The following is a 27243-nucleotide window of genomic DNA, read 5'->3' as shown; positions in this document are numbered from 1 at the left end:
CAGGATATGTCTCTGTCGACTATGACACCCAGAAATTTGTGAGATTGACTATATGGTATATATTGACATTTAATTGACACTCTGTAATTCGACATGAGTTTGCGCGTAAATACCAGAAGAGCGCACTTTCCGGAGGAAATTTCGAGGCCTCGATTGCGGAGATACAAAGCAGTTGCAGTAGCAGTTCTTTGTATTCTCGTCCGTAACTGCAGGCGAGTTACCGCAGATGTGCAGATGCACATGCAACCAGCGTATGTTAATAGATAAATATTGTTTGGTAGGTGCGTATGGAGAGCGATTAGTGTTATATTGAATAGCACGGGGCTCAGTACACCACCCTGAGGGACGCCACGACAACTGAAATGTGCAGACGTGTTCCCGGCCTTCTTACTCACAAAAAAGGATCGCATTTGGAGATAACTGCGTATCCACCTAAACATTCGGCCGCCCACTCCAATAACTTCTAGTGTGGTAAGGACGGCTTCATGTGTAACGTTATCATAGGCTCCTTTGAGGTCAATGAACAGAGAGGCTCAAAGACGCTTATGGCCTTTCTCGTGTTCAACGTACGTGATTAGGTCGATGACGCTATCCATCGACGATCGACCACGTCGGAAGCCAGCCATGACATTTGGGTAGATCTCATGATACTCCTAGTACCACTCGAGTCGGTCGAGAATCATTCTCTTCATCACTTTACCCACGCAACTAGCTAATGCGATCGGGTGATAGTAGGAGAGTTGCAATGGTGATTTGCCAGGTTTTAGCAGTGGTACTTGATGACTAGTTTTCCAACTTAAGGGGACAGTGCCCTCTAGCCAACAATTATTACATAGCTGAAGTAGTGCTATTCTCGCGCGCTCACCGAGATGACAGAAGGCTCTGTAGGAGATTCAATCAGGTCCTGTTGCGGAGGTATGTTTGCATGAAGCGAGTGCTGTCTTGAGCTCCTGAATGGTGAACGGGAAGTCCATACAGGAATCACGTGGTGGCGGACAACTGCTCGAAAGTGGTGAGCTGCTAAGTGCTGTAGTTTGCCCTGATAGTCCGCCGCAGAAATCTTCAGCAACGTCCACATCTGGTCGATTTAGGTAAAGGGCTAAGGTCTTGAATGGTGACTTCTGAATGGGGGATGACGGCAAACCTCTTACCGTCCTCCATATCTGCAATAAATGCTTACGAGGATCGAGTGACTCGCAGAAAGTAATCCAGCTTCGGAATTCTAGCTTGTCCAACCGACGTTTGATCTTCTTTTGCATACGTATAGGAGTCCGTAAATCTTCTATGTCCTTCGTGCGCCGGTACCTTCTTTCAGCTCGTCGTCGCAAGGCTCGAAGCCGCTCCAGCTCTATGTCGATGTCCATGATTCTTACAGGGCATGGGATCGTACACACATTCTCTTTTACAGTGTTCTTGATGGCCTCTTGTAAATCGCATATGTGTTCTTGGCACTGGTCTTTCATACGAGACTGAATTTTTTTTCATTCCACTCTTTTAAACATGTCGTGCACTTTAGGAGGCGACAATCCTCTGATCTTGACGCATGTTGGAATGTGATCACTCCCATGCATTTCTATACCCGTAAACCATTCAGTATGTTTCACTAGGCTTCGCGAAACAAAAGCCAAGTCCAGACAACTAATGTATGTGGAGCCACGTAAAAATGTAGGACCGCCATCGTTCAGTAACCAAAGTTTGTAGCCGGAGGCAAAAGACACCAAGATTCACGGGAAAGTAGAACAGAACGCTATGTTCTGTGCATCCGTACCTTCCTGTGTCTGTATTCCACCTTCACGTTTCATAAACGTTTTTCAAATGCATCGCTTGAGAACCGACACTGCAATTACCAAGAAAACATGCGGGGCATCCAGCAAGCATCGAAAAAAATCTGAGTACCAGATCTGCTGCTTAAAGAAATTGCCGCAGATACACAGTATTGAATGGCGACTACACAGTGCGGAAGAAACGCAACAAAAACCAAAGGACGGCTTCTCGCAGCATTGACAACTGCTGCTAATCAGAGGATGAAAGATGTAGAACATGAATCGAAAATGGAGTAGCCCTTAAGTGATGGTTGAAGCCTCGGTAGCCAAGAACATGATTGTAGCGAGATCTTGTATGGCGATCGAGTGTGGCCAACAAATGTTTGGATAATACCCTACGTGAAGATCCTAAACACCATACTTTAGCACACGCAACATTTTCTTTAACCTGCCGTTTACCATACACTTAGAAATAACAATTTGTTCACAGTGAGAGCAAACAGATAAGGCACAATTTACGACGTTCAGACGCATCGGGTATCTGTTGTAACAGTCCGCCTATGAGCGTGTGATGATGACATTTGATGACGCCATCATTTGACGTCGCATTGTGATGAAGACGTGCAGTCATAGCGACTTCATGACGACACAAAAGATTCTCTCGATAGGTCGTATCACAATGAGATCACAAGGAGTCGTCGTTACATCATGATGATTTTTTCGCAACACTTGCGCTGATGCCGACTTCCCCTTTTCATCGTGATGAGGCACCTGAAGCTTTTGCTTTATTAGCCTAAGTCGATCACCCTCGCAAAATATAGAAGCCCCTCTACGCATTGAACACAAGAGAGAGACAGAGTGGGAAACAATATACCTGAGACAAAATAACAAACCTAGCACAAGGATGCTTGATGCCTCAGTTTTTGTATTTTGTGCTGGTGACAATGATATTAGGACAGTTTCGATTCACATATCTCCTGGAATGCAGATTTTGAATGTGCCGTGCTGAATTCCTACAATTTGCGCAAATAAATGACCAGCAGATTGTGGATATTGGACTACTGCTAGTGGCCTACTCTGACCTACAAGTTGCTAAAATACCTTACATCTACAGTTTCTTACCATGTGGCTACCACATCTTCCTGACTTTCTGCAACTGATTAGGTTGTTCATAAAGACTGCTTTCGCTCCTTTGCGTCGGAAATTTGCAGTGATTTGCCTTGGGCACACGCGAAGGACTATCATAATTAACCAAAATATTTAAAATGAGTGAATTAGCGTTAGTTTTATGCCCTTAAAAAAGGCACACTCCTGCCAGGCGAAGAATAAACGTCTGAATTATCCTTTTTTTAACGAATGGGAGTCAAAATATACCCTTTTTACGAGACTACATTGATTTGGAAAGTGTGCCGAATTTATTTATTTATTTATTTATTAGAATACCCTCAGGGCCCGTAGGGCATTAATTTGGATGTTCCTGCCTCTCATTGCAATAAATATAGCTTTTCATGTCTTATATAGATTCCAACAATACACGAAAAATGCCGCAGAATGTGCTTGCATTGCCACCGGTATTGCATCGCTGACAGTTCAACTTAGGATGAAACACTTACCCCACTAGGGCCAGAAATGGGGCTTGATCGTGGTGGAGATTTCAAACAGTATAAAATCACAATTTGAAATAGGAAATACTTAGGTATGCAAGTGAACCACTCTATACACTTTTCGCTGCAGAATTTACATAGTTGCAGTAAAAACTGACCCATAACCAAAATTAAACACACTGCAATTTTCTTGAAAGGTAGAATCTAAATACAGATTGGTTGTCCGAGGAGGGAACACCGCTAGTTTTTTTTAAAATACAAAGTCTTTTTTTGCACTAAATGCTCAGTAAGAAGCCATTATATCGCATTGCTGCACTGTGAATTCAAGCTTAGAATGGCCGCCTCAGCGACAATGCCCTTCAGCTCCTGAGTCATGGCATAGGCGCACTGTCTGAATTGTTTTCCTGAGTCAATTGTGCTCTTACTATTTCATTTGTGGTTTGTAGGATCCATATCTTTTCTTGGTTACTGCAAGTTTTAGTTCTTGATTTCAAGTAACTCTGCCATTTGAAACATTCAATGGATGCACGTGTACCAATCTACATTCAGTTTAGCAGATAGTCCGGTAATGTGACTTGACGTTGGGAAAATTGGGAAAGCCTCAATCTTCGCCTTCACGAGTTGAACGCGACAGCGATATCTTGTCCCCAGTGCGTACCTCAACAACTCAGTTCATACTTTTTATTGTATCATGTTACTAGAAATGTTTGAGTTGTTAATTGCTATATTGTGATCAATAAAGTCGAAAGGGACTTGTCTCATTGCAGCTTTTGTACATGGCTGTATTCTGCGTAATAGGTCCTCCTTTAAACCACGAGTAAACCACTGCGCGTGTAACGATTTCAAACTTGCTACGCTTACAAAACTTAGTGTTAGGAGAATACGCGCCGTAATATCTGCGCTTTTTTTATAGGTGGCTGACGAACCAATGAAATCGTTTTGATAATCACATGTTCTGACGGCTGATGACAATGTACGCTTCTAGACTGCCAAGACATCTATTGTGAAGTCTGTGTACAGTACGCGCGTATTTTTAAAACTTGAAATTTATTTTTCCTGACGTTTCGATCAGAGAAAGTTTTTTACCCTGTTTCCTATCAGACGCGTGCCTGTGTTTAAAAACATTTGCCTGTAGTGCGAACAGCTTATTATCACTCTTGATTCGGACTCCTGATTCGGACTCCTGATTTCGGATTTGGACTCCTGATTTTCACTCCTGATTCGGCTTGTGCACTGACCAAATGTATGCACAAGTGACGGGTTGTAATTTGTAGCAAAAATTATTGGTGGTGAATATTCACTTAGTTTTGCGACGTAGCCGCAATCAGTGATTGTGGGCTTACTCAGAGCATAATATTGAACATTACCCAATTTTCGATCTCGAAGAAGATGGGGAAATTCAAGCTTTTTGATAACAATCCATGTAATAGTGAATAACATTGATCTGAGTGTGTTGGCAAAACTCTGCAAGCAGTTTCATCACCGAAATGTTTCCGGTGGAGTGGTGGTCTCCGAAAAAGACAGCTTTGCCGCAAAGTCAAAGCACTTACTGTAATATTAACAAATTGGAATATCATGCGAAGAATGGCAAGTAGATCAAAACGTGTCCCGTATTTCTCACGCACTAATGACCCACGAAACGTCCTCACAGATACGCATGAACGCGATTAAGTGTCTCAGTCGTTACTTCACTGTTTCTGAAACGCGTGCCTTTTTCGCAAACAGAGACTGTGCAGTGAGTGCAGTAACTTTTGGGCGCCCGGTAACCATAACAGAATGATTTCGGTAAAAACCCAAGACGTACGACAATTCCCACTACGAGATTAACTGCGCACGTGTGAGCGCCTACCCCCTTCACCCATCCTCTGTGGGAGGGTAAAAGTACGCGTGGAACATGAACCCATGAGCACGCTCATTGCGTCATCTCACTGGTAATGCTTAAAATACGATAGTTACTCTAAATGGGCATCGGAAACTAAATATGGTAGATAAAAACAGCAAGTTGTTTCAACAATCAAGGAGGTGGCTCAGTGGCTAACTCCACGACAAGCGAGGAAAACGACTCGACTGCGTGTCCTCATCAGTCACGTCGTCGCAAGTCATCATAGCCTGCAGGAAAGTGCAGACGCTCAAGATCAAGGAGGCCGGGTACTGGTGACGGGGTGCATTCCCACGTCCCTTCTGCACCAGACCGACGAATGAAACTTTAAAAAGAATTCAGAGACCATGGCGCTGCCTTACAGTCACTTTTGCAAAGGTCATTGTATGTGGACTACGATCCAATCAGAAGCAGATGCAGCTCCGCCAGTTTCTCGTCAGCCGATATCTCGATTTCGTCGCCGTTCTGGAAACGAAGATCGATGATTGATTGATTTGTGGGGTTTAACGTCCCAAAACCACCATATGATTATGAGAGACGCCGTAGTGGAGGGCTCCGGAGATTTTGACCACCTGGGGTTCTTTAACGTGCACCCAAATCTGAGTACACGGGCCTACAACATTTCCGCCTCGATCGGAAATGCAGCCGCCACAGCCGGGATTCGAACCCGCGACCTGCGGGTCAGCAGCCGAGTACCTTAGCCACTAGACCACCATGGCGGGGCAACGAAGATCGAGAGTGAAGTGGATACAGAGAGGGCCTTGTGGCCCTATCTCTCTGTATTTGCTGTATTTGTGTCGCATGCTGTGGGTCTTTCGGCGGGCTACCTTCTGTTTCTCAGAAAGAGTTAACCGTATTCATTCATAGTATATAAGGTTGACCAAGAATTACGGCTGATACAATGTGAGTTTGCATTGTATGGTTCGCTGTGGCGCTTAATAACGTGTATGCCTTTTGCGATGCACCACGGCGCACTAATTTCTTCGAAAGTTCGGCTACCTTGTTAAATCCTGACCATAACATTGTGTTCATGGGTGATTTTACCTTTGTAATCCATTCGATTGAACTGGGTTTAGTCGCAATGACAGGAGTGCTGAAATTCTCTCGCTTATGTTTGAAAATGTGTGACTTGTTGATATAAGATCACTGAATAACCGGCCCTCGTATACACATGCACAAGAAAGTACACATACGCGCCTTCATCGCATTTACGTTTCAGCACCCTTTATTTCGCGCGAAGTATCGTGCAAAATGGAGCCCATTTCCTCTTCAGAACACTGCATTGTTGTGAGACAGAAGGGTAGCAACATTTGATCGTATCTCAGACAACAATGGGCACTTTGAAAACTCAACTCCTCAATTGTGAGCGACCAGGAGTTCACTGCACGCATTCGCGTAGCACTGAGGAACTGTTTGTCGGCTGACGTTCTTTTGTTCGCCTCTTTGGAATTATTCAAACAAGGAGTGCAGGCAATAGCTCATAAACTGGATCTGCGAGGGGTTTTTACAGCAAACTAGAACAAAACATGCCAAAGCAAACTCTTCAAAACTCATATTAATTTGAGGGTAGGGCCCCTGGTCACTATGCAGCCGAAATTGCTAACGCCAAAAACGGACTCCAGGAGTATGACGCTTCACGTTACGGAGATGCATGTGTTCGCACCCACATTATTCGTATTTTGCATTCAGTGGAGCCCACACGTCCTGCCCTAAGCGAGGACTATCACAAAGCTGAAATGAAGTTTATACCAGGTTTTACTCACAAGAATTATTGGTGAATAATTCCAGTGAGTTTATGCCAGAATTTGAAACTTATAACAAATAATTCTTCAGCGCCTCTTCGGAAAACAAAAATGAAGATCTGGGGACGCAGCTGTGTGACTTGTGACTCCTCAAACTGACGAAGATTGTGAATCTATTACTGAACCATTCACTATAAAAGCAATAGAATTTGCCGTTCACCATTTACCATTGTCAAAAACGCCAAGACCTGATGGCACATGCGGTGATATTTACCAAACATTTATATTCATAGTACACCCTGTAGTGCTCGAAATTTTCCCGCTGAGTTGAATTTGAAGACGCCTCCTCGCTCTTTTTAAAAGCCACACTGTTATAATTTCAAAATGCTCAGCTATAAAAAAAAACTTTGCCACGTTGGTGGCTACAGACCAATTACATGGTGCAACATTGACTAAAAAGTTTTTGCAAAGGTACTTTCAAACAGACTTCAGTTTGCAAAGTCAATAATAATTGATGCCGATCAGGCGTCCGGTCAATAAAGTCACTCAATACAGACTAATATACCAATTGCTCGCACGGTATAGGAACATTGTTCTCATTGATATCAACAACTGGCAATGCTACAAGTAGACTTAGCGAAAGCCTTTGACCGGATTCGCCATTGTTTTCTATTTTCTTTTCTCGAACAGCTTAGCGTTGGCTCCACTATAACTAAAGGTGTGAAACTATGCTACAAATATTGTTAAACCCGTTCAGTTGTTAATGGCTCTTTCAAAAATCGTGTTTCTAAACTTGTCTGGGAAACAGGGCTGTTCATTGTCGCCTATTCTTTTTAATCTTTACTTGGAGCCACTGTGCTTAAGTGTTTTTCATCTAGTAACGTCCGCGGTTTCAATGCTTATGGGAATGAGGTAATACTGTTGGCGTATGCGGTTGCTGAAGCGGGTGCTGAAAATAAGTGGTGCTGAAACGTAAATGCGATCAACGCGCGTATGTGTACTTCCTTGTACATGTGTATACGAGGCCTTTTATTCAGTGATCTTATATCAACTAGTCCCGAATTTTGAACCATAAGCAAGAATACTTCAGCACTCTTGTCATTGCGACTTAGCATGGTAATATCGAATAGATTACAGACGCAGATAAAATCACCCATAAGCACAATGTTACGATCAGGATATAACAAGGTAGCCAAACTTAAAAAAACAAATTAGTGCACTGTGATGCATCACTCAAGGCATACATGATAAATGGGCACCACAGCAAACCATACAATACGAAATCAGATTGTATCAGCAGCCATTTTCGGTCAACACTATTTGCTATGGATAAATACGGTAAACTCTTCCTGAGAAACAGAAGGTATACCCCGCCGAAAGACTCACAGCATGCGACTCAAATACATCAAATACACAGAGATATGGCCACAAGGCCCTCTCTCTATCCACTTCACTATCGATATTCGTTTCTAGAACGGCGACTAAATCGAGATATCGGCTGAAGAGCAACCAGTGGAGCTGCACCTGCTTCTGCTTGGATCGTAGTCCACATACGTTGATCGTTTCAAAAGTGACTCTATGGGTCAGCGCCATGCTCTCTGAATCCTTTTCAGAGTCGCATTAGTGAGTGTGGTACAAAAGAGGTGCTACAATGCACCCCGTAATGAGTACCTGGACTCCTTGATCTTGAGCGTCTGCACTTTCCTGCTGACTGTGATGACTTGTGATGACGTGTCTGACGAAGACAGGTAGTCGAGTCGCTTTTCTCGCTTGTCGCGGAGTTTGGTGATGCTCGGCGTTTACTTATGAAGGCGATGGTGCATCCTAACACGTCGTTTGCAGTTATCTCCGTATTTAGTGCTTCATTACCAACACTGCTTTCAAGGCTTTCTTTACCAGATGCGGGAACCACCTGCCTTTCCCCGCTGTCTTTTGCGCCATCTTCTTTCCATGCCTGTTCGGATGTCTCTGCTACAGCACAGTCATTAGCCTCGTCTTGGACGGCAGCACAGGATTCAATGACTACGGTACGCGGAAGATCCCCAGTTGCTTGAAGAACTTCCGTAGCATCCATGTGTTTTCTTGCTAAGTCTCAGCAGGTCGTCTTATGTGATGGTGCAGTTTGTTGGCATACTTCACCACATATTCTTCAGTCGTATGTTCACACCGTCAACAGTCTTCGCAGCACGGTGTCCGGCAGCGACGACGAATGTGTCCTACTCTGTCGCAGTGCAGGGATAGTGGTGGTCTGCCGAGAATGAGCACTGGGCTTCTAGATCGAAAACGGAGAGTATATGTGGGATGTCGCACACTTGGACTCCAACCACAAGTGTCAACACGATTTTACTATTAAGGGCACGCATCTGTTTCATTTCTTACACTCTCCTCGGCTTCGCTGTTATCGAATTGATCTTTCCGAACGACTGCAGGTTTTCATGCACATAGATATCTTCTGAAAGTTCAAGGAGCCATATTACCTGCGTTTTAACAGCCGTGCACTCAGGGTCTATTGCAACACACATTCGGCCTGGAACGAAACATTCACCGCAGGTTACAAGCTTCGTTTTCGCTAGTGCTTTCCTGCAAGTCACCATCCAAACAAGAGACATTTGAAACGGTCCAATCGAGGTTACGTCTGTAAGGTCTATGATTATCCTGGGGGCATCTCGAAAGCCCTGCGCGCGGTATGGACGACCAGCAAGGTCTGCATGCAGAAAAATGGAGTTGGAGACGAGATTACTAGTGGGAAGACGGGGCAGAACGATGCGGTATTCATTATTGCTGGTAGAAACCAGCGCAACACCTCGGCTTGAAGCCGATTGATCCTTTGTGGTGGAGAACACCAAAAACGCAACCATTCCGAACAGCGTCTTTGTTGGTGCTATGGACTTGTTAGCAAACTTGCCTTTGAAAGGCTTGATGTCGGGAAAGCATTCGCGTTAATACGACTTATAAAGCGTTTTAGAACAGCGAAAGAACAACCAGTCGTCGCACAATGTGAATCGCGTAACGAAAGGGACGCCCATTGCTCCAACCCATTACAAAAGGTTATTCTAGTTCACCTATTTAGGAAGGGAGCACCTTTACACCCCTACTTTTGCTGATTCTGATTCGTCAAAAGGGTGTATTTCTTGCTTGAAACCACCCTAAACAGTGTTGAACATGTCGCGGCAGCTCACTTGGACTAAGATCCTGAATGTCCAATGAGACTAAACGTCTAGTGGGTGAAGTGACCGGATAGACAAAATATACAACGAGAAGCAAAGTCCAACATGGCTGAATGTGTAATATTTGTGGCGCATACCCACTTTAGGCATAATTCCTCATCATCGTCAGCCACTGCATGAGCGATTGGCATAAAATAAATGCAAGTTAGTGTTTAGCGGATACCACATTTCTCAGAAGATTGACGAAAACGAGCATAGCCAATGCCGGCCTACTACAAAAAAAAATAAATATCAATGCCATCGTGGGTATCGAGCAAATGTGTTTGCAGTTTTACCCAATGAGTGCTCAGCAAAAGCTCTGACAGGCCGCTCTTTTAGCTTTCGCTGTGACTGTGCTGGGCCTTACGCTGTCGTTTTTAATGGCTTGCATTTCATGACGCAGAGAATGCCTGGAATTTACGATATAAACTCGCATGCTGGCAGCAGCCTCACAAATATATACCATCAGTTTTCGGATAAATTTTTTTAAATATAAACTATAATTTGGCGCAGATAACGTAACGCACATTTCGTTATCTATAAAATACAGGGTAGGCTTAACCGCATAAGCTCTAGCCCATATTACTAACATAGCTTTTTCTACGGCCACATTTTCACAAGAAAATATTATTTTAAAAGCCAACCTTATTTTCAAAGGAAAGGTTAAGAACAACCTCATCAGTTATCGTCCCATATAAATACTCCCTTTGTTATCTAAATGACTTGAAAAGTTTTCGCACGCTGCCATTTCAAGGTTCGTAAAGAAGTTTCATTTGATGAATAAATGTCAGTATGGTTTCCACAAACGAAGATCCACCAACTGCCTATTTTATTCAAGAAAGAAAAAAATCTTCATGTGTTGGATAAGAAGCAGTCGGTCGTTGCTGTACACATAATTTTTTGAAAGCGTTCAATTTGCTAAAAGATGACACTGTACTAGAAATACTAGACCTGATAGAATAAGAGGTATACCACTCTCACTATTGACTTCCTACCGGTAGCCGCGCAGACAGTGTGTGCGAATGGGTCATAGAATATCACTTTTAAAAACAGCACGCACAGCAGTACCTCTTGACGCTAATTTAAGGCCAGTCTTAATCAATCTATACGTACACAATATTGTTAAAGTTTTTAACCCACCAAGTAACGTTATATAGGCAAATGATGTAGCTCTTTCGTCTACCACCACAGACCTCGAAACTCCTCGAAACTCTCCTGTCAGATGTTAACGACTGCCTAAAAAATTTAGGAGCATAGAGTGATCTCAAGTTTTTGCATATATTCGTCACTGAATCGAAAGCTGTGTTTTTCTCGCCAGAAAACTCTCAACGTGAAATGGCGCATGAAATCACTTTTAGCCAGTCATTTATGGAGGTTATAGAGTGCATAATACATGAGTGTATATTTTCATAAGGATGTGCTCTGGTACACACCTGTCAGCCTTGTACCCGAGCAGATTTCGAAAACCACTGCCATAAATACAAAACTACGTACACTATGGCCGTCAATTGTAGAAATTACTACCTATAGTTCTTCATTTATGTCCAACATTCACTACTGCGTCCTCGTCTAGGCCATGATTTTGGATCACGTGCATACATCTAAATGGCCGATGCACATTCAAATGAACTGTTCAGTAGGTTAAAATTTGTCTGCATGTTGAACCTTTTTTCGCACGCCCTTCATACAAGATACAAGCAGTGTTTAGGAAACAATGAACGCACATGATTTGTCTCAGTGGATTGGAAACCGAGGGCACCTCTAAATGGTACGCGTAACAATTCACTCTGCCAAGTACGCTCTTCAAGAAACATATTTGGTGAGAAAAGTAATGGTTGTACCCTTGGTGAATTGTAAGGTAAGTTATTTTAACAACAAATAATATTACTGATATCAGAAAAAGATTCTACGCAGTTGGTTTGCGATAAAATTACGACAAGTTTTCTTGCTTACAGATTTACCACAGATAATAAATTCATGAGAAGCGCACTATCAGAAATTGCTTTGTTATGTTTACAATATCTATTTCTTTATGCCGACTATATTGAAATCGAATAAATCAATTGCTTACACAGCTTGTTGACAAAGAAAAAAAATGAACATAATTCTACACAAGCGGATTTTGAAATGTGTGAAAACGATCAACAAGAATGGTGTCTAATCCATCTGAACACTGCATGCGGTTTAGTTATCGAACACCCTTATATGCAATGATTTTTATCTTGAGTGTACGCTGATTAGCTGGTCGTCGATATCACTAAGGCTAAGGTAAAAAAAAACACAGCTACAGCAACAGCTATCTCTAACTACATTTAATGAAAACATTTTAGGTCATCATATTTGTACACTAATGCCTCTTGTCTTGTCTTGTCTCCTAGGAGATCTTGGCTCATACCCACATGGGGGATTGGCCACACTGTACCTCAAAATAGATCATTTTTTACAACGCTTGCTAAAAATAATAAAGAGAAATTAGATAGGAACAACAATAATGTTCCTTTGAAAAAACGTGAAAAAATTGCAGAAGAATGCGATAAACCAGAATATATAAAATAAATTAACAAGAATGAGGAAGAGGGAGAAAGAATTGGATATATCTGGCAGTACCACTAGCACCGTATCCTTCCGGCTGCCTGAATGAATTTATGTAGCGCTGACAGAATAGCACTGTGGCCCACACCCAACTGACTGGCTCCAAACGATAATAGGGTGGATGTATTGACTGGCAATCCGAGCATACCAATCGGTCTTTCAAGAATTATTCGGCGCAGTGAGGCGAAGCGGCGGCATGTGAGAAGAAAGTGATTTATTGTTTCCAGTTCATTGCAAACTACACATAGGTTAGTTAATGAGAATCCTGATTTGTTGAGATAAAAATTTAACAGAGGAACTCCACAGCAAAAGCTTGTGAGGGTCACCTCACACTGCCGGGAAAGGCATTTTGCGGTGTTCCATGTGAATTGCAAGTGCCGAAATTCTTCAGGTTCTAGAAGTGACGTTTCGTTCATTTTTAAGATTAACAGGCGTTTGAATCGTTCGGCAGTAATAAAAGGAAACTGTGGAGCTACTAGCACCACCGGGAAATTTAAAGATGCCGAAGCGAGCGAATCAGCAATTTCATTTAGTGCAATTCCAGCATGCCCAGGGACCCAAATAAACTGAACTTCTGATAGGCTATGCGGTACGAGAGACCAAAATATCCTGAGAAGAGGAGACTTCTTTGCGGACGTTAGATGTGTACATACAGACAAAGCATCCGAAATAATAATAGCTTTTTATTGCCGATAATTTAGTTTTCGAAGAGCCAATGTAATAGCCAGGAATTCTGCGAGATAAATTGGTGTGAAGTCAGGTAATCGGAGCGCAAAAGACCAATTAAGCTGATGAGAAAAAACACTTACTCCAGCCTTCTGAAGATTGTGCGTTGCGTCCGTCGAAATTACTACGTATTTAGGAAAATGACTGAGATGGTCTTGAAGGAGGCCCTCCAGAACATGCTTTGGAAGTAACTTGGCATTTTTCGGAAAAATATCATCGAAAATTAAGTCAACTGGCACCGAGCATTGGGTTTGGGTAGTTAAATGCCGGAGGGAAACGCAAAAATTTGATAACAGAGACTCGACGAAAATGACTTGGGATCTTTGACAACGAAACCACGGGTGCTGAAAGAAAGAAACTGGATGTTTGATGAAAATTGTCTGTGAACAGAAGAGGGGCGCATCTTAAAGTTTTAAAAATGTTTGCACAGTAAGCTGTCGAAATCTAGCATCAAGTGGAATGATTCTAGCTTCCAAATAAAGCACGCTATTCGCGACACACCTAGATAGCCCGAGACACAGCCGCAGAGCTTGCCTTTCTAGCAATATAAGAGGTCTTAATTTGTACTCAGCACTTCCAGAAAACAGAACGCAGCCAAACTCCAGAATTGGGCGTAAGTAAAGATTGTATATCATAAGTAACGTATCCCTGCGCATCCCTGAATTCTTATTGCAAAACCGGCGGAGCAATCCTCTGTTCTTGTGTTAATTTCTTCTTCCTTCAAGCTAATTTATTGATGATTGATGGGGGGGTTTAGCGTCCCAAAACCACCATATGATTATGAGAGACGCCGTAGTGCAAGGCTCCAGAAATTTCGACCAGCTGTGGTTCTTTAACGTGCACCCAAACCTGAGAACACGGGCCTACAACATTTGCGCCTCCACGGGAAATGCAGCCGCCGCAGCCCGGATTTGATCCCGCGACCATCGGGTCAGCAGCCGAGTACTTTAGCCACTAGACCGCCACGGTGGGTCTAAAGCTAATACAGCACCTTTTTAAAGCTGTACGGTTCTATGAGAATTCTTTTGTTCCATCATGTGTTTTGCATCCTCTTCGTACTGTATACAAGGCCGAAGTCTTGTAATAGTTTTTTTATCCATCATAAATGCTTTCTTTCGCATTACAAGAAAACACTGACCGGACTTGCGCCGGAAGTGACAACCTGCGGCCAATGCTGGAAAGAGTGTAGTACAACGAGTGAAAATGAACCATACGGCAAGACACGGGAGGAAGAACAAGGCTGATAACAAGAAAAGTGCTTACAGAAAACGTAATACTCTGCACTACCAGTATCAAACAAATGTCGAACTTAATGGGCAGGACATATTCAGCCGCAAATTGAATTTCCACCAAACACGGGACATTTTATTGCGTACTAGTAACAGCAGTTCAGGTGAATACAAATTCTCCGAGTTAAAAAGTGAATTCAGTAGGAAGTACAAAAAAGCGAACAGATGTACGATGTAAATGGAATGGTTTTAAGTGAAGCAACCAAAGCCATGCCATTCTAAATGCAGACGGAGGCTTCGTCAGTAGAACTTTCGTGCGATTTTTTATTGCTTGAAATCTCTGAAGCTGGCATCACCCGTGTATGAGTGGCTCAGTGTTTATAACATTTTAAAATACGACATCTGCACTTTATGTATTATTGTTTATATTTGTATGCATTTTTTCTCGTTGAGATACTACTTTCAGGATCCGTGTTATTTCCGCTATTTGTACACATGTAAAAATTGTCCATCAGACGCATGTCCAACACTTCATGTGTTTGCTACCACCTGATGTGTTTATAGAGAGCCAGAATGCGGGTATCTAATGCTACTGTATTCATAGTTACTCTTCAATTTCTTTACTGTGATATGAAAACTCTTGATGAGTTTATGACATTGGCATCGCCAACATGCACCATGTAAAGTTGAAGTTGATAACATCCCACACATCGTATGCTCTACCCACGAGTAAATGTGAGCAAGAGGGCCCTACAAACGCGGCTGAAGCAAAGTTGAAACAAGCTGACCTATCTCAGTCGCACAAAAGGCGCATGCCATGACATAACCAGCGTACGAGGCATTGGATCCGTTGATACTCAAGCAGAGAGCAAACATCCTGCCCATCTTGAACAATCCTGGTGCCATGGTGAATAAGGCGGAAGCTTCCATATAACCAAATGGTAAGGCAGCCATCAATGTTATTTTCAAGAGTTATTTGCTTCCTTAAAACTAAAATTGTATTAATAAAACTGGCCAAAAAAAGAACTGCTTATTTGCTATGGATTTGGATATAAAGTGATATTGAATGCATGTACTCCTCTGTACCGCATGTAATGCCTCGTTCAGCAAAAATAAATCTGTTTGAAAAGTAGCAAAATGAACGATGTGATAGAAACTTAGCAAGAGTAAAGTGTTGCCCATGTTGGTGTAACATGTTCATAAAGTTCAGTGCAGCACTTCGCATGACGAATACAGGACCGATTTTTGTATGTTCTACCTGCCCCGTGCTCGCAATTTCAGTGCCACAGTTAGCTCAATGAACATGTCATGTGCTTTTTGTGCCTGTGTTTGCTGCATACTGAGTTCTGTTATTTCATGTAGGGCTTTGTTCGACTGGACCCCAGCTCAATTTGTTTTTTTGCTCATGACAAACAGGAGCAAGCCAGAGCGACTGCACTCATTTCACAAAATGACTCTACCAGGGGAAACATATTTTTCATAGTACATCGTAATAATTCTATGAACCCAAAGTTCGCTTAGATATATAGATATGCGCAAAAACAAGTTTTACTTGGTGTTGAGCCTACAAAACTTTTCCTGAAAAAAAACACAAATATTTGCGCACTCACAGCATGCAGGACATAGATGAAATTCTCCAAAATTCTCAGTGGCAGCCATTGTTTACCTTGGAGGTAAACAATGGCTGCTACTGGTAATTTTAACACTTCTACTTCTACTAACGTTTTCTACTGGAACATGCCAATGGGTGCTAATGGGGAATGAGAGACAGAAGAATTCGACTTTTAGTTAACGAGCACGCTGCGAATTATTTTTTTTATTGTTCAATAACGCACAGGAGAAGTCTCCCACCGGCACCACCTTGGAGGTCAAAGCATAGGACTGGTTACACACCACGACTGTGATTATCACTACGAAGGACGAACGGGTGCCGCTATAAGGAGCTTCGCCCCTAAAATGCCCGTTGCGCTCCAGCAACGTTGCGAGTTTGAGCGGCACATGGAACCGACCACAGCATCGGTCAGCTAAAAGAGAGCGTGCCTAAAGCACCTTATCAGGGCTACAACGATAGTGCTGTTTTGTGATGAGTGAACAAAATATTGCAGCATATCCACAGAGTGCATCATGATGAGTGGGCCGAAGCATTCGTTCATCCTTCTGTGCTTCCGTCCGTCTGTGCTTGCGTCCGCCTTGTCCACCCGGACATCCGTCGGCTCGTCTATGCATCCGTCCACCTGTCCGTTCTTGCTTGGGTGCGTCCATATATTCATTTGCACGTCCATGCTTCTGTCGATCCGTTCATTCAATACTGCTTCCTTCGGTCTCTTCGTCCATTCATCTGTGTTTCCATCTGTTCGTGCATCCTTCTGTTGATCTGTCTGTCCATGCGTCCGTCCTTTTCCTGTCCGTACTTTCACCCATCTGTCCATCCGTGCTTCCGTCTGTCTGTCTGTCTGTCTGTCTGTCTGCCTGCCTGCCTGCCTGCCTGCCTGCCTGCCTGCCTGCCTGCCTGTCTGTCTGTCTGTCTGTCTGTCTGTCTGTCTGTCTGTCTGTGTGTCTGTCTATCTGTCTGTCCATCCGTCCATTCGCTCAACTGTCTCTGTCTGGCTGTCCGTTCATTCGTTTGTGTCTGTCTGTCTGTCTGTCTGTCTGTCCGTCCGTCCGTCCGTCCGTCCGAGCGTTCATCTGTCTGCTTATCCGTCCGTCAACTATAAGACACCGTATAGTTTACAACTATGCAAAAAACCAACGCCATCTAGTGAAATTATTTCCAAGGGCGTATTACGCCATTCATTCACCCATTCATAAACTAGAGGTGACTGCATTCTATTATGATTATTATTGCTACTACTACTACAGGCAAACGAACCACCCAGAGCCTGACAATGTTGGTCGCCTGAAAAAACAAGCCCTATTCATGCAGTGAACTGATAAGTAGGCGAAGATTGAGACAGGACTATCTTCGGTAAACCGTATCTCTCCCATTAAACATCAACCCATTACAACGTTATATGGATGTAAGACTGTTCGTGCTTTATATAAATCAACGTTTATTTCATTCTTATTCGTTTGTTGTTACGTTTTTTCGTTGGTTTTTGTTCTCACTTCTTCAATGTCATGGCTGATATATTGTGAAGTCTCTTCATAATTACGGCTATATGGTCCATGAAATGAAGTGAGAGAGGTTCTTGTATTCACTGCAGTAGTTGTTGCGACGTTAAGCCGCAGAAATCAATTATTCACTGCAGTAGGAAGCTAGAAAACACAAAGTCTTTGCACGTCCCTTGTAGCACAACAGGTTGCATATGGATACATCTGTGTGCTTATTTGGAAAGCAAGTGATGCATGATGAGGTCATAGGCAATATGGTCCATTCGTCCTTGCGTCTGTCCATGCGTCCGTTCTTCGCTTCATCTGCCCGTGCGTCCATCCCTGTGTTTCCGTTAGCGCGTCTCTCAATCATCCATCTGTCTACCGGTCAGTACGAACGTCCATCTCTGTGTCGGTTCGTCCGTCCGTATGTCCGTATTTCTGTCTGTCTGTCGGTTTGTCAGTCCCTACATCTGTCTGTCACACAGTACCGCCACCTGATGAGCAAGTGATACAACTAGGTGGGAACGAACCAGTAACAAAAAATATACATAAACACACCCGCGTCTTAACGAGCCTCATCCCTAAAAACGATGACAATGATGCGGCGGCTAGCACGTGAGTTTGTGAACCAGCTTTGCTCGTAAACTCAGCCAATCAGCTGACTACATTTGGTGGCCCATAGAGGTTAATATGCTGATTGATATGTGGGGTTTAACGTCCCCAAACCACCACAACAATATGAGAAACGCCGTTGTGGAGGACTTCAGAAACTTCGACCACCTGGGGTTCTTTACCGTGCACCCAAATCGAAGCACACGGCCCTACAGCATTTTTGCCTCTATCGAAAATGCAGCCGCCGCAGCTAGGATTCAATCCCGTGACCTGCGCGTTAGCTGCCGAGTACCTCAGCCACTAGACCACCACGGCGGGATGCCCATAGAGGTGGTGCGCCACAATTTGGTCATGTGTGATGATTACAGGACGAGAAGTTTTGTGGCTGGGGATGAGCCAAAGAAGCGGCAGACGAAAGACAGCGGGCCGAAGAATTGGACTCCAGCGATCAAGCTTTTGACCTTGAAACGTGCCTGTCTACGGTGCTGCCGTCACACCATCAGCTGGTACGGCGTTGCCGCCAGGTCTACTGCTTCTCGGCAAGGCGTCTCCGCGGCCAGCTGTTCAGCACAGAGAATGACATGGCCCTGCTAATCGTCATCGTACCGCCTAGCATCGCGTCTCGACGCAACCTGTGCACTGGACGGGCTCGCCATTCCCTGCATGGAGCATCGCGTCTCCTATGCGGCTTGACTGCTGCGTAGTCCGTCCAACTGTCTATCACACACACTGCCGCTACCTGATGATCGAGTGATACAACTAGGTGGTTACGAACCGGTAAGAAAAAACATGCGGCTTAACGAGCCTCGTTCCTAAAACATCAGACGTCATAGTTGCAAAGCGTCGCACTTCAAGACGTGAGCTTGCCCGTAGTATCTTTGTACCGCCTACGGCGCAGCACCTTTTTGTCCATCGAACCGCCAGTCTTGCCATCAGGTTTTTGAACATTCTTCCTTGAACTCTCGTCAATCATTTGCTTAATCAGGCTTAGTCTTTCTCTCTTTTTGCATTGTACAATTTGTACCGAAGTGTTTACTGTAATAGTTCCTTGGGAATTGTAATAAACATCGTGTGTCTTTTACTACGTCATCACTGAGTCTAATTCTGCTTAGATGGCACGCTCAAACAAGCGTGAGAAACTTAGTCGTTATTATTTTTATTACACCTAATGAACTGCTCATGTGACTGGTCAAGTAGAAATCATCAACTCTAGCGGAAATTTCTTGTGGCACATAGCCTCTTCGGAGATGTCTCAGAACACTTCGTTCAACGAACTTTGTGTCCTAGCACAAGCAGTTTAAAAAGAGATGTAATGTTCATCTATGCATCTTCGTTAAAAATTGCAGGTGAAGCGGACGTTACATAGTGGCCTGGCAGCCTTGGGTTGCGTCATCTTCTAAATACTCTAACTTTAAAATTGTCCTTCATTGTGAGACACTACAAGTGCCGCAGCGTCGTGTGATCTCGCGTTTCTGGGTGCCTTTCTTCCTACAGAATAGATCAGGCTTAGTGTTGGATACAGCATTTGGACCAGATTTTTGGTGTCGTGTAAATACAACCTTTGAACCACCTTTTGCATCAAGTGTGTGAACTTATTAGTTTATTATCACCAATATATTCCTTAGAGACCAAAGAACCCTGCTACACATATTAAAGGTGGGACTGCCGCACTTCTAGAACACGAATGCGCTTACAATAGTGTTGGGACGCTTTCTGAACATGCTTTGGTAGCTGAGCAAAACGTTTTCTTAGCAGGATTTCATATTGTTCTTGGTTTTTCAACTGTTGTATTGTAACGTTAAATTTCTGAAACACTGATGAGCCAGCCTGACTGAAGTGACGATGTGTGTGGTGGTGGTGGCAAACCTGTGCCAAATACGCCAACCTGGGTCAACTAGAAATCACTGTGCCATACTAAACTAAAGGGGTGTTTCCTGTTTGATTTGCGCCATTGCAACGCCAAGAGTTGATTTTGGAATGAAAATATTGTAAACAGGAGTCACGTAATATCCGCATATAAGCGGATATTACGTGATGGTCACCATCTTGTACACTTGCGCCTCCGCATTGGCGCACAGTTACGCAACTGCAAGAGCACCGAATCAGCCGAATAATTATTCCCGCTTCTGCGCGATTTCGACAGATACTGTTCTGGTAACCACTGGCAAAGAACGATGGCGATGTGCCGACCTCTGAAAAGCGCACCTGTATGACATCACCGACAAAAAGCCTACGTTTTTGGCGTAGCGCCACTTTAGACCTAATACACGATTTCAACGGCTTGCGACTATGTGAGACACAGGGTGCTGATCGCTGCCGCCTCGACTGTTATACCGGACCGTGTTCAGCGAGCACCACGTTGCAGAAGTGAACGAAAGTCGTTATTTCAGGTTTCAGCATTGTGGATTGTGGGCACCGAGGTAGCAAGCGTAGTGCTATTGTAACCATGCTGCACGCTTCTATAGTCCTACAACCCAAGTTCACCTCAGTCTGCCACTAGTACCACTAAAGCATCGCTGGTGGAGAGGTCGCATCATTGCGCCAGCGTAATAGCTTTATTGCCGCATCTGTACGTTATCTGAAGCCATGTGAATGCAATTGCTTTGGCATGGTGTGCGCCTAGTAGGCGAACCGTTGCATGCAACTAGCCAGTAGACAATCGTCTTCGTGTGACAGTACCGTGCCTAAAAAAAAAAAGTTGTGTCTTTTTTTCGCTGAGTAGCAGATCGCGGTGCGCATTTATTGAGCACAGCTGCTTATTTCCGCTTTGTCAGTGTACCAGTCGCTGCGTATCCAGGTCTCCGAAGTACTTTCAAAACGTTCCTTCTTGGTGCCACTACGTGTCGTCAGTCGGCCATACGACAGTGCCAATCATTTCCGAAATTTTACGAACAGAAAAAAATAGCTTTGAGGAGGGCCCGCTGAGCAATATTTCTTGTGGCACTGTATTTATTCCTCCTTTAGCGCCAATGACACAGGTGAAGAGATGCGAATTGGTTCATGGTGGTTAACATATACTAGCTTTAGTGCGAAGTTAACCGCGTTCTCGGCACGCGTGTACGTAATAATGGGGTTTTGCTGCTAAAACAGCTTTGAATGCTTGGGGGGGGGGTGCATAGACGTGCTCAGGGTTCCCCTTCAGGAAAAGAGGGGGGGGGATATTAGTCGCAGTACCCTCTTTCCTATCAAGACAATGTATTTGGCTGGCTTTGACCCCTCTCGTATTCACTCACGCATGTGTGAGGAACTTGCGTGCGCACTCGCAGCGAGAACTTTATAGTGAAGGTAGCTTAATTGTTGGTGCAATACCTTTCACTGTTTTTCATCAACGCTTCTGTATACAACCCTGCTTTTGTTTATTTCAGCGCTAATTTTGTGGCAATAATGCTTCTGTATGAGTGAGAGTAAAGACTGAGGGAACAATAAAATAAATTAAAGCTAAACTTTGTTTCTCTGCGTGTATCATGAGAAGCCCGTGCATGCTCTTAACACAGAGGTTGCTGCTCCAAAAGCAGATTTTGCCTGCTCGAATGACTGCTCCTAATTGCTGAAAGGCATTCACACTACTTGTTTTGTTGTATATGACGCTCATGCTTGCTCGTGTGTTGTGCAGAGTTCCCTTGTTTCGATGATATACTACCTGTGCTATGCGTTTGTTGACTGCCATACCATGCTGACGTTGTCACCTTCTAATTACAGAGCACGCGCACGTAATCACCACTGGTAGTGGTGGTTGTTTATACAAGAAATGACTTCCACTGCCTCAAAAGACGCTGGCTACAGCGTCACGTCATGGTCGAGAAGAGAACTGATAGCAAGAGAAAAAAATAGCTATTGGGTTAGTACGCACAAGTGGTGCAAATACTACGGGAACAGTGGAGATTAGGGCTTTGCTGTCCTTCATTACCACTCCTGTGGGACAAAAAAAAAGTGCTTCAACTGCTTTCCTGTCCCTTCAATCTCACCGAAGAAAACTAAAAAGGCCGAGACTTTCAGAGAGGACTAGAATGCACAAGGACCCACTGTAGAGCGTGACCAGATCAGCCCAAGTCGTGAAAAGGTACAAAAAATACTATCCGCTGTGGCCCATTTTTCAGTGAACTAAAAGGCACTGGTGGCCCTTGAGAAAAACAGCGTATGCTGGTAAATATTACACTGGATTGCGGCATGTGGTGCTTGAAATATTATTCTAATCTCTTATCATCGATTATCCAGCTTTAGTTAGTCCACAGATGTGTATTTTCTTCGTAACACAACACATGTATAATGTGCGCACGCTTTCAAGTGCGTTATCAAGTGTCGTGAAATTAGTATACACGTGTGCATCGCAAAAAAGTCCTTTCAACGGGAATATAACAGACTTGTTAGCCAGATAATAAGCATATACTTGCTCTAACGGTCACTCCCTCCAGAATTGTAGTGCATACCATCTTCACTTTGATTGTGAGAATTTAGAACCCAACAACAGCCCTCTGGTGTTTTCCCGCGAAACACTTGAAGCAACGATAACCATTTTGTCTCGCAAGGCAAGTCTTTTTCTACATCACGATGACTGCTCGCTACAGTTATCGCGGCTTCCTTCTGGCCTTCGCCTCAGGACAAAGTCTGCTGTAGTTTTAGAAATATCAAAGGCGTTGACCACTGGCTTGTTATCAATTTCTTTTTATCTAAAGTGGTTTCCGCAGCAAATATTAAAAAAGTTACAATTGAGCTCTACCTTTCCTGTGCTTCACATAAACTTTCAGATATGTTCTGATGCACCTGTAATGGTTGCTTATATATCTGTCTCTTAGCACTAAGCCTCTAATCGTGTGTAAAGAGTTGTATGCCAATTCTGTGTTCCGCTAGCCAAATGATATCCGGCATAGTTTTCCATGTCCGAAAAAGGAAAATTGAAGCAAAGGACCTTTATCCATAGAACTCGCAATTCACCGGTGTTGGAGGAAGCACTAACCCAACTTGGGCCATGAAAGGGCTTGATCGCAGTGGTGGATGAAAGGTATAGCATGACGATTGGAAACAATATACACGTAGACGCAAATACTCTACTGCGCACATAGTTATGGACCAGTGTTTATGGAGCTGCCATGAAAAATGCCATATTGTCGATTTTCACGAGAATACATATTTCTTGAGACAGCAGCAGATTACGAATCCAAAAAAATTATAGGGGACGTATTAAGTGCTGCTATGACTGCGCAAACCTTCGTGCTGTTCACGCAAAGTTGTAAGCATTGCTTAAAGCGCACACCACTTGGCTTCTTCTCAAAAGCTGATCGGCTTGAAAACTACAAGATTTAAAAGTATCTACCTTTTATTCTATTACATATAGATTTTTGTTGGTGTGGTAGGTTCACACGAAATACAATAAAAAAAGTCTACACCAGAAGCATGCAGGGCCACCGTTATTTCATCACTCATATTTCAACTTAGGATGAAACACTTACCCCACTTGGCTGATGAGGAATGGGGCCTGATCGTGGCGGAGACTGGAAAGATTATATCATGAAAATTTGTAAAGGGAGATGCCTAAGTGCGCAAAAGCACTTCTGTATATATTGTTTATCTGCAGCACTTGCATAGTTGCTGTAAGTTGTTTGATTAGCACTGTTAGAGCAATAACACTTTTAGTGAACGACAGTATTTAAATGCACGTTGGTTGTCCCATAACCGGACACCGCACTTTTATTAAGAGTACCAAGTTTCGTTTCCCACTGAACGCTTAGTTAGATACCCTTCGTTAGCAGTCTTGCGCTGCAAACGGCAATGCTATTAAGTTTCTCCATGATGTTACGGGAGCACTGGCTGAATTGTTTTGCAGAGTTTACTTTCCTCTGGTTATAATTGCGATCGCAATTATATAGACACTCTCAGGTGAATTTTCCTGTCGGCGTCGACATGGCCATCAGCATCAATGTCATGCACCGCATATGTATACGTATCTGTATACAATAAAACACAAGAAAGAAAAAATTCCAGAAAAAACTCTGGCGCGCAGAACAGAACGTGGGACCTCCGCGTCGTGAATGCGAGCCGTTAACCACTGAGCCACCGACAGATACCTCCTTCACCGATCAAACGGCAAGCTATTCACATATACCACTTACCGCTGTTGACGGGCATCTCGGGGGTATATTAGGAGGGGGGAGGAGGAACTATCATGTATTCAGCATTATCAGCAAGATGGCGCAGTGAGCGCGCGGCGGCTCTCATCTCACGCGTAATTTGGCCCGCGTAGAGAATAAGGGGGTGTACGCAAGGTCGCGCGCGCTTATCTTGCAGCGTGGAGAATCGTAGGTCTTGGGTAGCCTTTGAGTTTTGTCGGAACAATTTCGTTGCAGTTACCGGGCGCACAAAAGGTTACTGCAATCGTTGAACAGCCTCCGTTTGCAAAACGGGCGCGCTTTCAAGACACCGCGAAGTAACAGCTGAGACACTTATTCGCGTCAGTCTGTACATGTCAGTACGTTTTGTGCGTCCTTTGTGCGTGAGAAACGCGGGGAACATTTCTATCTGCTCGCAATTCCGCGCGTGACCTTCCAATTTATTGCTATCACGTTCATTGCTTCGTCTTTACGGCAAATCTGTGATTTTTTTTCATGCAAGCTTTGTAGTACGCGTAATGTGTGGCATATTTTGGTGACTGCAAGTTTTACTTGTTAACTTTGAATAACTGTGAAGTTTGAAACATTCAAAAGGCACACATGTACCAGTGTACAATTAATTTAGCAGAGTCTTTCAATGTGACTTGGCGTTGGAAATAGCGGGAAACTTTTAGGCTTCCCTCATAAGAGGTGGACACATTAGCAATATTCTATCCTTAGTGCATACTTCAACCACTTGGTGCATAAATTTATAGTAGGGTGTTAGTGGAGAAGATTCAAGTATGAATTGCCACAATGAAACAAATAAACTTTATAGTGGCTTGTGTCCGTTAAGCTTTTGTAAATGGCTTCATTCTGCGTAATGCGTAGCATACTGTGAACCACGAGAAAATCATCCACGTGAAATGTTTCCGAACCTGATACGCACCCTCTATGTGGTAATAAAGGGGCCCTGATGAACTTTTTCAAGTAACCATGAAATCATTTCACTGGAAGAGCTTATTGCTTCATGGATTCAATGCCACTAAATTTTAAGAATCTGTCCAGTACCAGGGGACTTACGAAACTTTTTCGGATGCTGCAATGGCATTCTCTCTTCTCTCACCTCTAAGAAAGTGCTGGAAGCTAAACAGGGAGCAATCAGGGAGCAAGGCCAAGAGGATACGCCACGCGCACCTGGTGATCTTGAGCACTTTTTCAATTTTTTTCTTCGAATGCACGGAATTTTTAGTGTGATCGAGCGCGCATGGACGGAGGATTTGGTGTAACTGGCTGTGCCCTGTAAATAGGGTGATGGCTCAGACCACCTGGCCGTAAAGTTGAGTGCTATCACTATGTGTTGAAAGATTGAATTTCACCCGCACCTTAATTGTGGCCACTAATCAGTTTGTCTCCTCCTGGTTGCTTCTACACAATTAAAGTCTATTTTGCCTTCACTGTTCCTAAACCCCAATGCTTTGAAAAATTCTGGGCCATTATCTTGTACGATGGGATAGAGCTTTTTACAGAACATTATCAAATCTTCAGCCGCTTGCTCCTCCTCTCCACTCGCACTACATACCGGGTCTTTGCCTTCGTATTTGGCTAGATAGCCTTGGTCCGCAGTACTTCCGTTCTCGTCTCGAACTGCAGTGAACTAGCCCGAGAATTATTGTCGATCTTTTCTTTTGCAATGTCCTGCTTGAAAGTTCGGTAGGTCTACAGGGATGATTTTGTAAGTATTCCAATCTTCCACACGCCCCTCTCCATTTTCTTCCCCTTCTTCTTAACCGATGTTTCCTTCAGGCTTGGCATTCTGATATTGGCATTCTGACTTGCTTGATGATTTTCGAGTTCGCTTCCTCCATTTAGTATTACCGTTCTTCATGTACAAGCTGTTTCATACTCGTCGGAAATGTGGGATGTGACTAGTGCTGCAATCGTCTTCCAACAGCAGCTCACGTGTGCGCATACGCTTGGGTGTAGAGTTCAGCCGCGTCGTCTGCTATGGCCGGACACGTGCCGCATTATCGGCCAGCGCACCAATATCATTGGTAATGCTGAAACTGGGCCGATACCCTGCACTAGTCATTTCCAAAAACAACCGGCGTGCAAGATGTGATACAAAAAAACAAAGAACAACGAACTCGCTCATGCTTTCTTTTTTTGTCCCGAATAGCCGCGCAGTTTTTTCAAATGTTTCCGTGTGGACCTGCTGAAACATCAACGCATGTCTGCACTAAGCGTTGTCCAACGCCAACCTATCAGCCTTTATTCTTATTATAGGAGCCCTAGAAACAGTATATGATAGTATACCTTGTTTCATGTGTCGTCCCGGCTGCGGCGGCTGCATTTCCGATGAAGGCGGAAATGTAGTAGGCCCGTGTACTCACATTTGGGTGCACGTTAAAGAACCCCAGGTGGTCGAAATTTCCGGAGACCTCCACTACGGCGTCTCTCATAATCAAATGGTGGTTTTGGGACGTTAAACCCCACAAATCAATCAATTCATGTGTCGTTACATCGTGACACTGTGTGCGTTCCGAATGTTCGTAATTGTGTGCGTGTCGCAGTAAGCTTGGATGACGAAGCCACGATAATGAGCACGCACCACGCGTGGTCTCTCTAGCAATGAATTCAAAAATGATTTAGAATAGAACAACCACATGAACGAGCTTATTCTCGACAATATTTGATCATAACAGAAAGGACTG

General features: G+C 43.7%; 1 protein-coding gene across 9 annotated transcripts in view; it reads right to left on the bottom strand.

Annotated features, from left to right (window-relative positions):
• Positions 1–27243, bottom strand: part of LOC142764790 (uncharacterized) — a 318584-nt gene that overhangs the window by 49759 nt on the left and 241582 nt on the right. For 7 of the 9 annotated variants that reach the window (XM_075865312.1, XM_075865317.1, XM_075865319.1 and 4 more), the window contains one exon: positions 23894–23935. The exons of the other annotated variants lie outside the window; for them this stretch is intronic. In XM_075865312.1, the coding sequence (XP_075721427.1) occupies positions 23894–23935 (42 nt within the window). The remainder of the gene's footprint in view (positions 1–23893; positions 23936–27243) is intronic. 9 annotated transcript variants of the gene reach the window in all.

Source organism: Rhipicephalus microplus, chromosome 6 (assembly GCF_043290135.1).
Source record: "Rhipicephalus microplus isolate Deutch F79 chromosome 6, USDA_Rmic, whole genome shotgun sequence".
In the NCBI taxonomy this organism is placed as follows: Eukaryota; Metazoa; Arthropoda; class Arachnida; order Ixodida; family Ixodidae; genus Rhipicephalus; species Rhipicephalus microplus.
The sequence above is the reverse complement of the archived record's forward strand: the minus strand, read 5'-3'. Positions and strand labels throughout refer to the sequence as shown.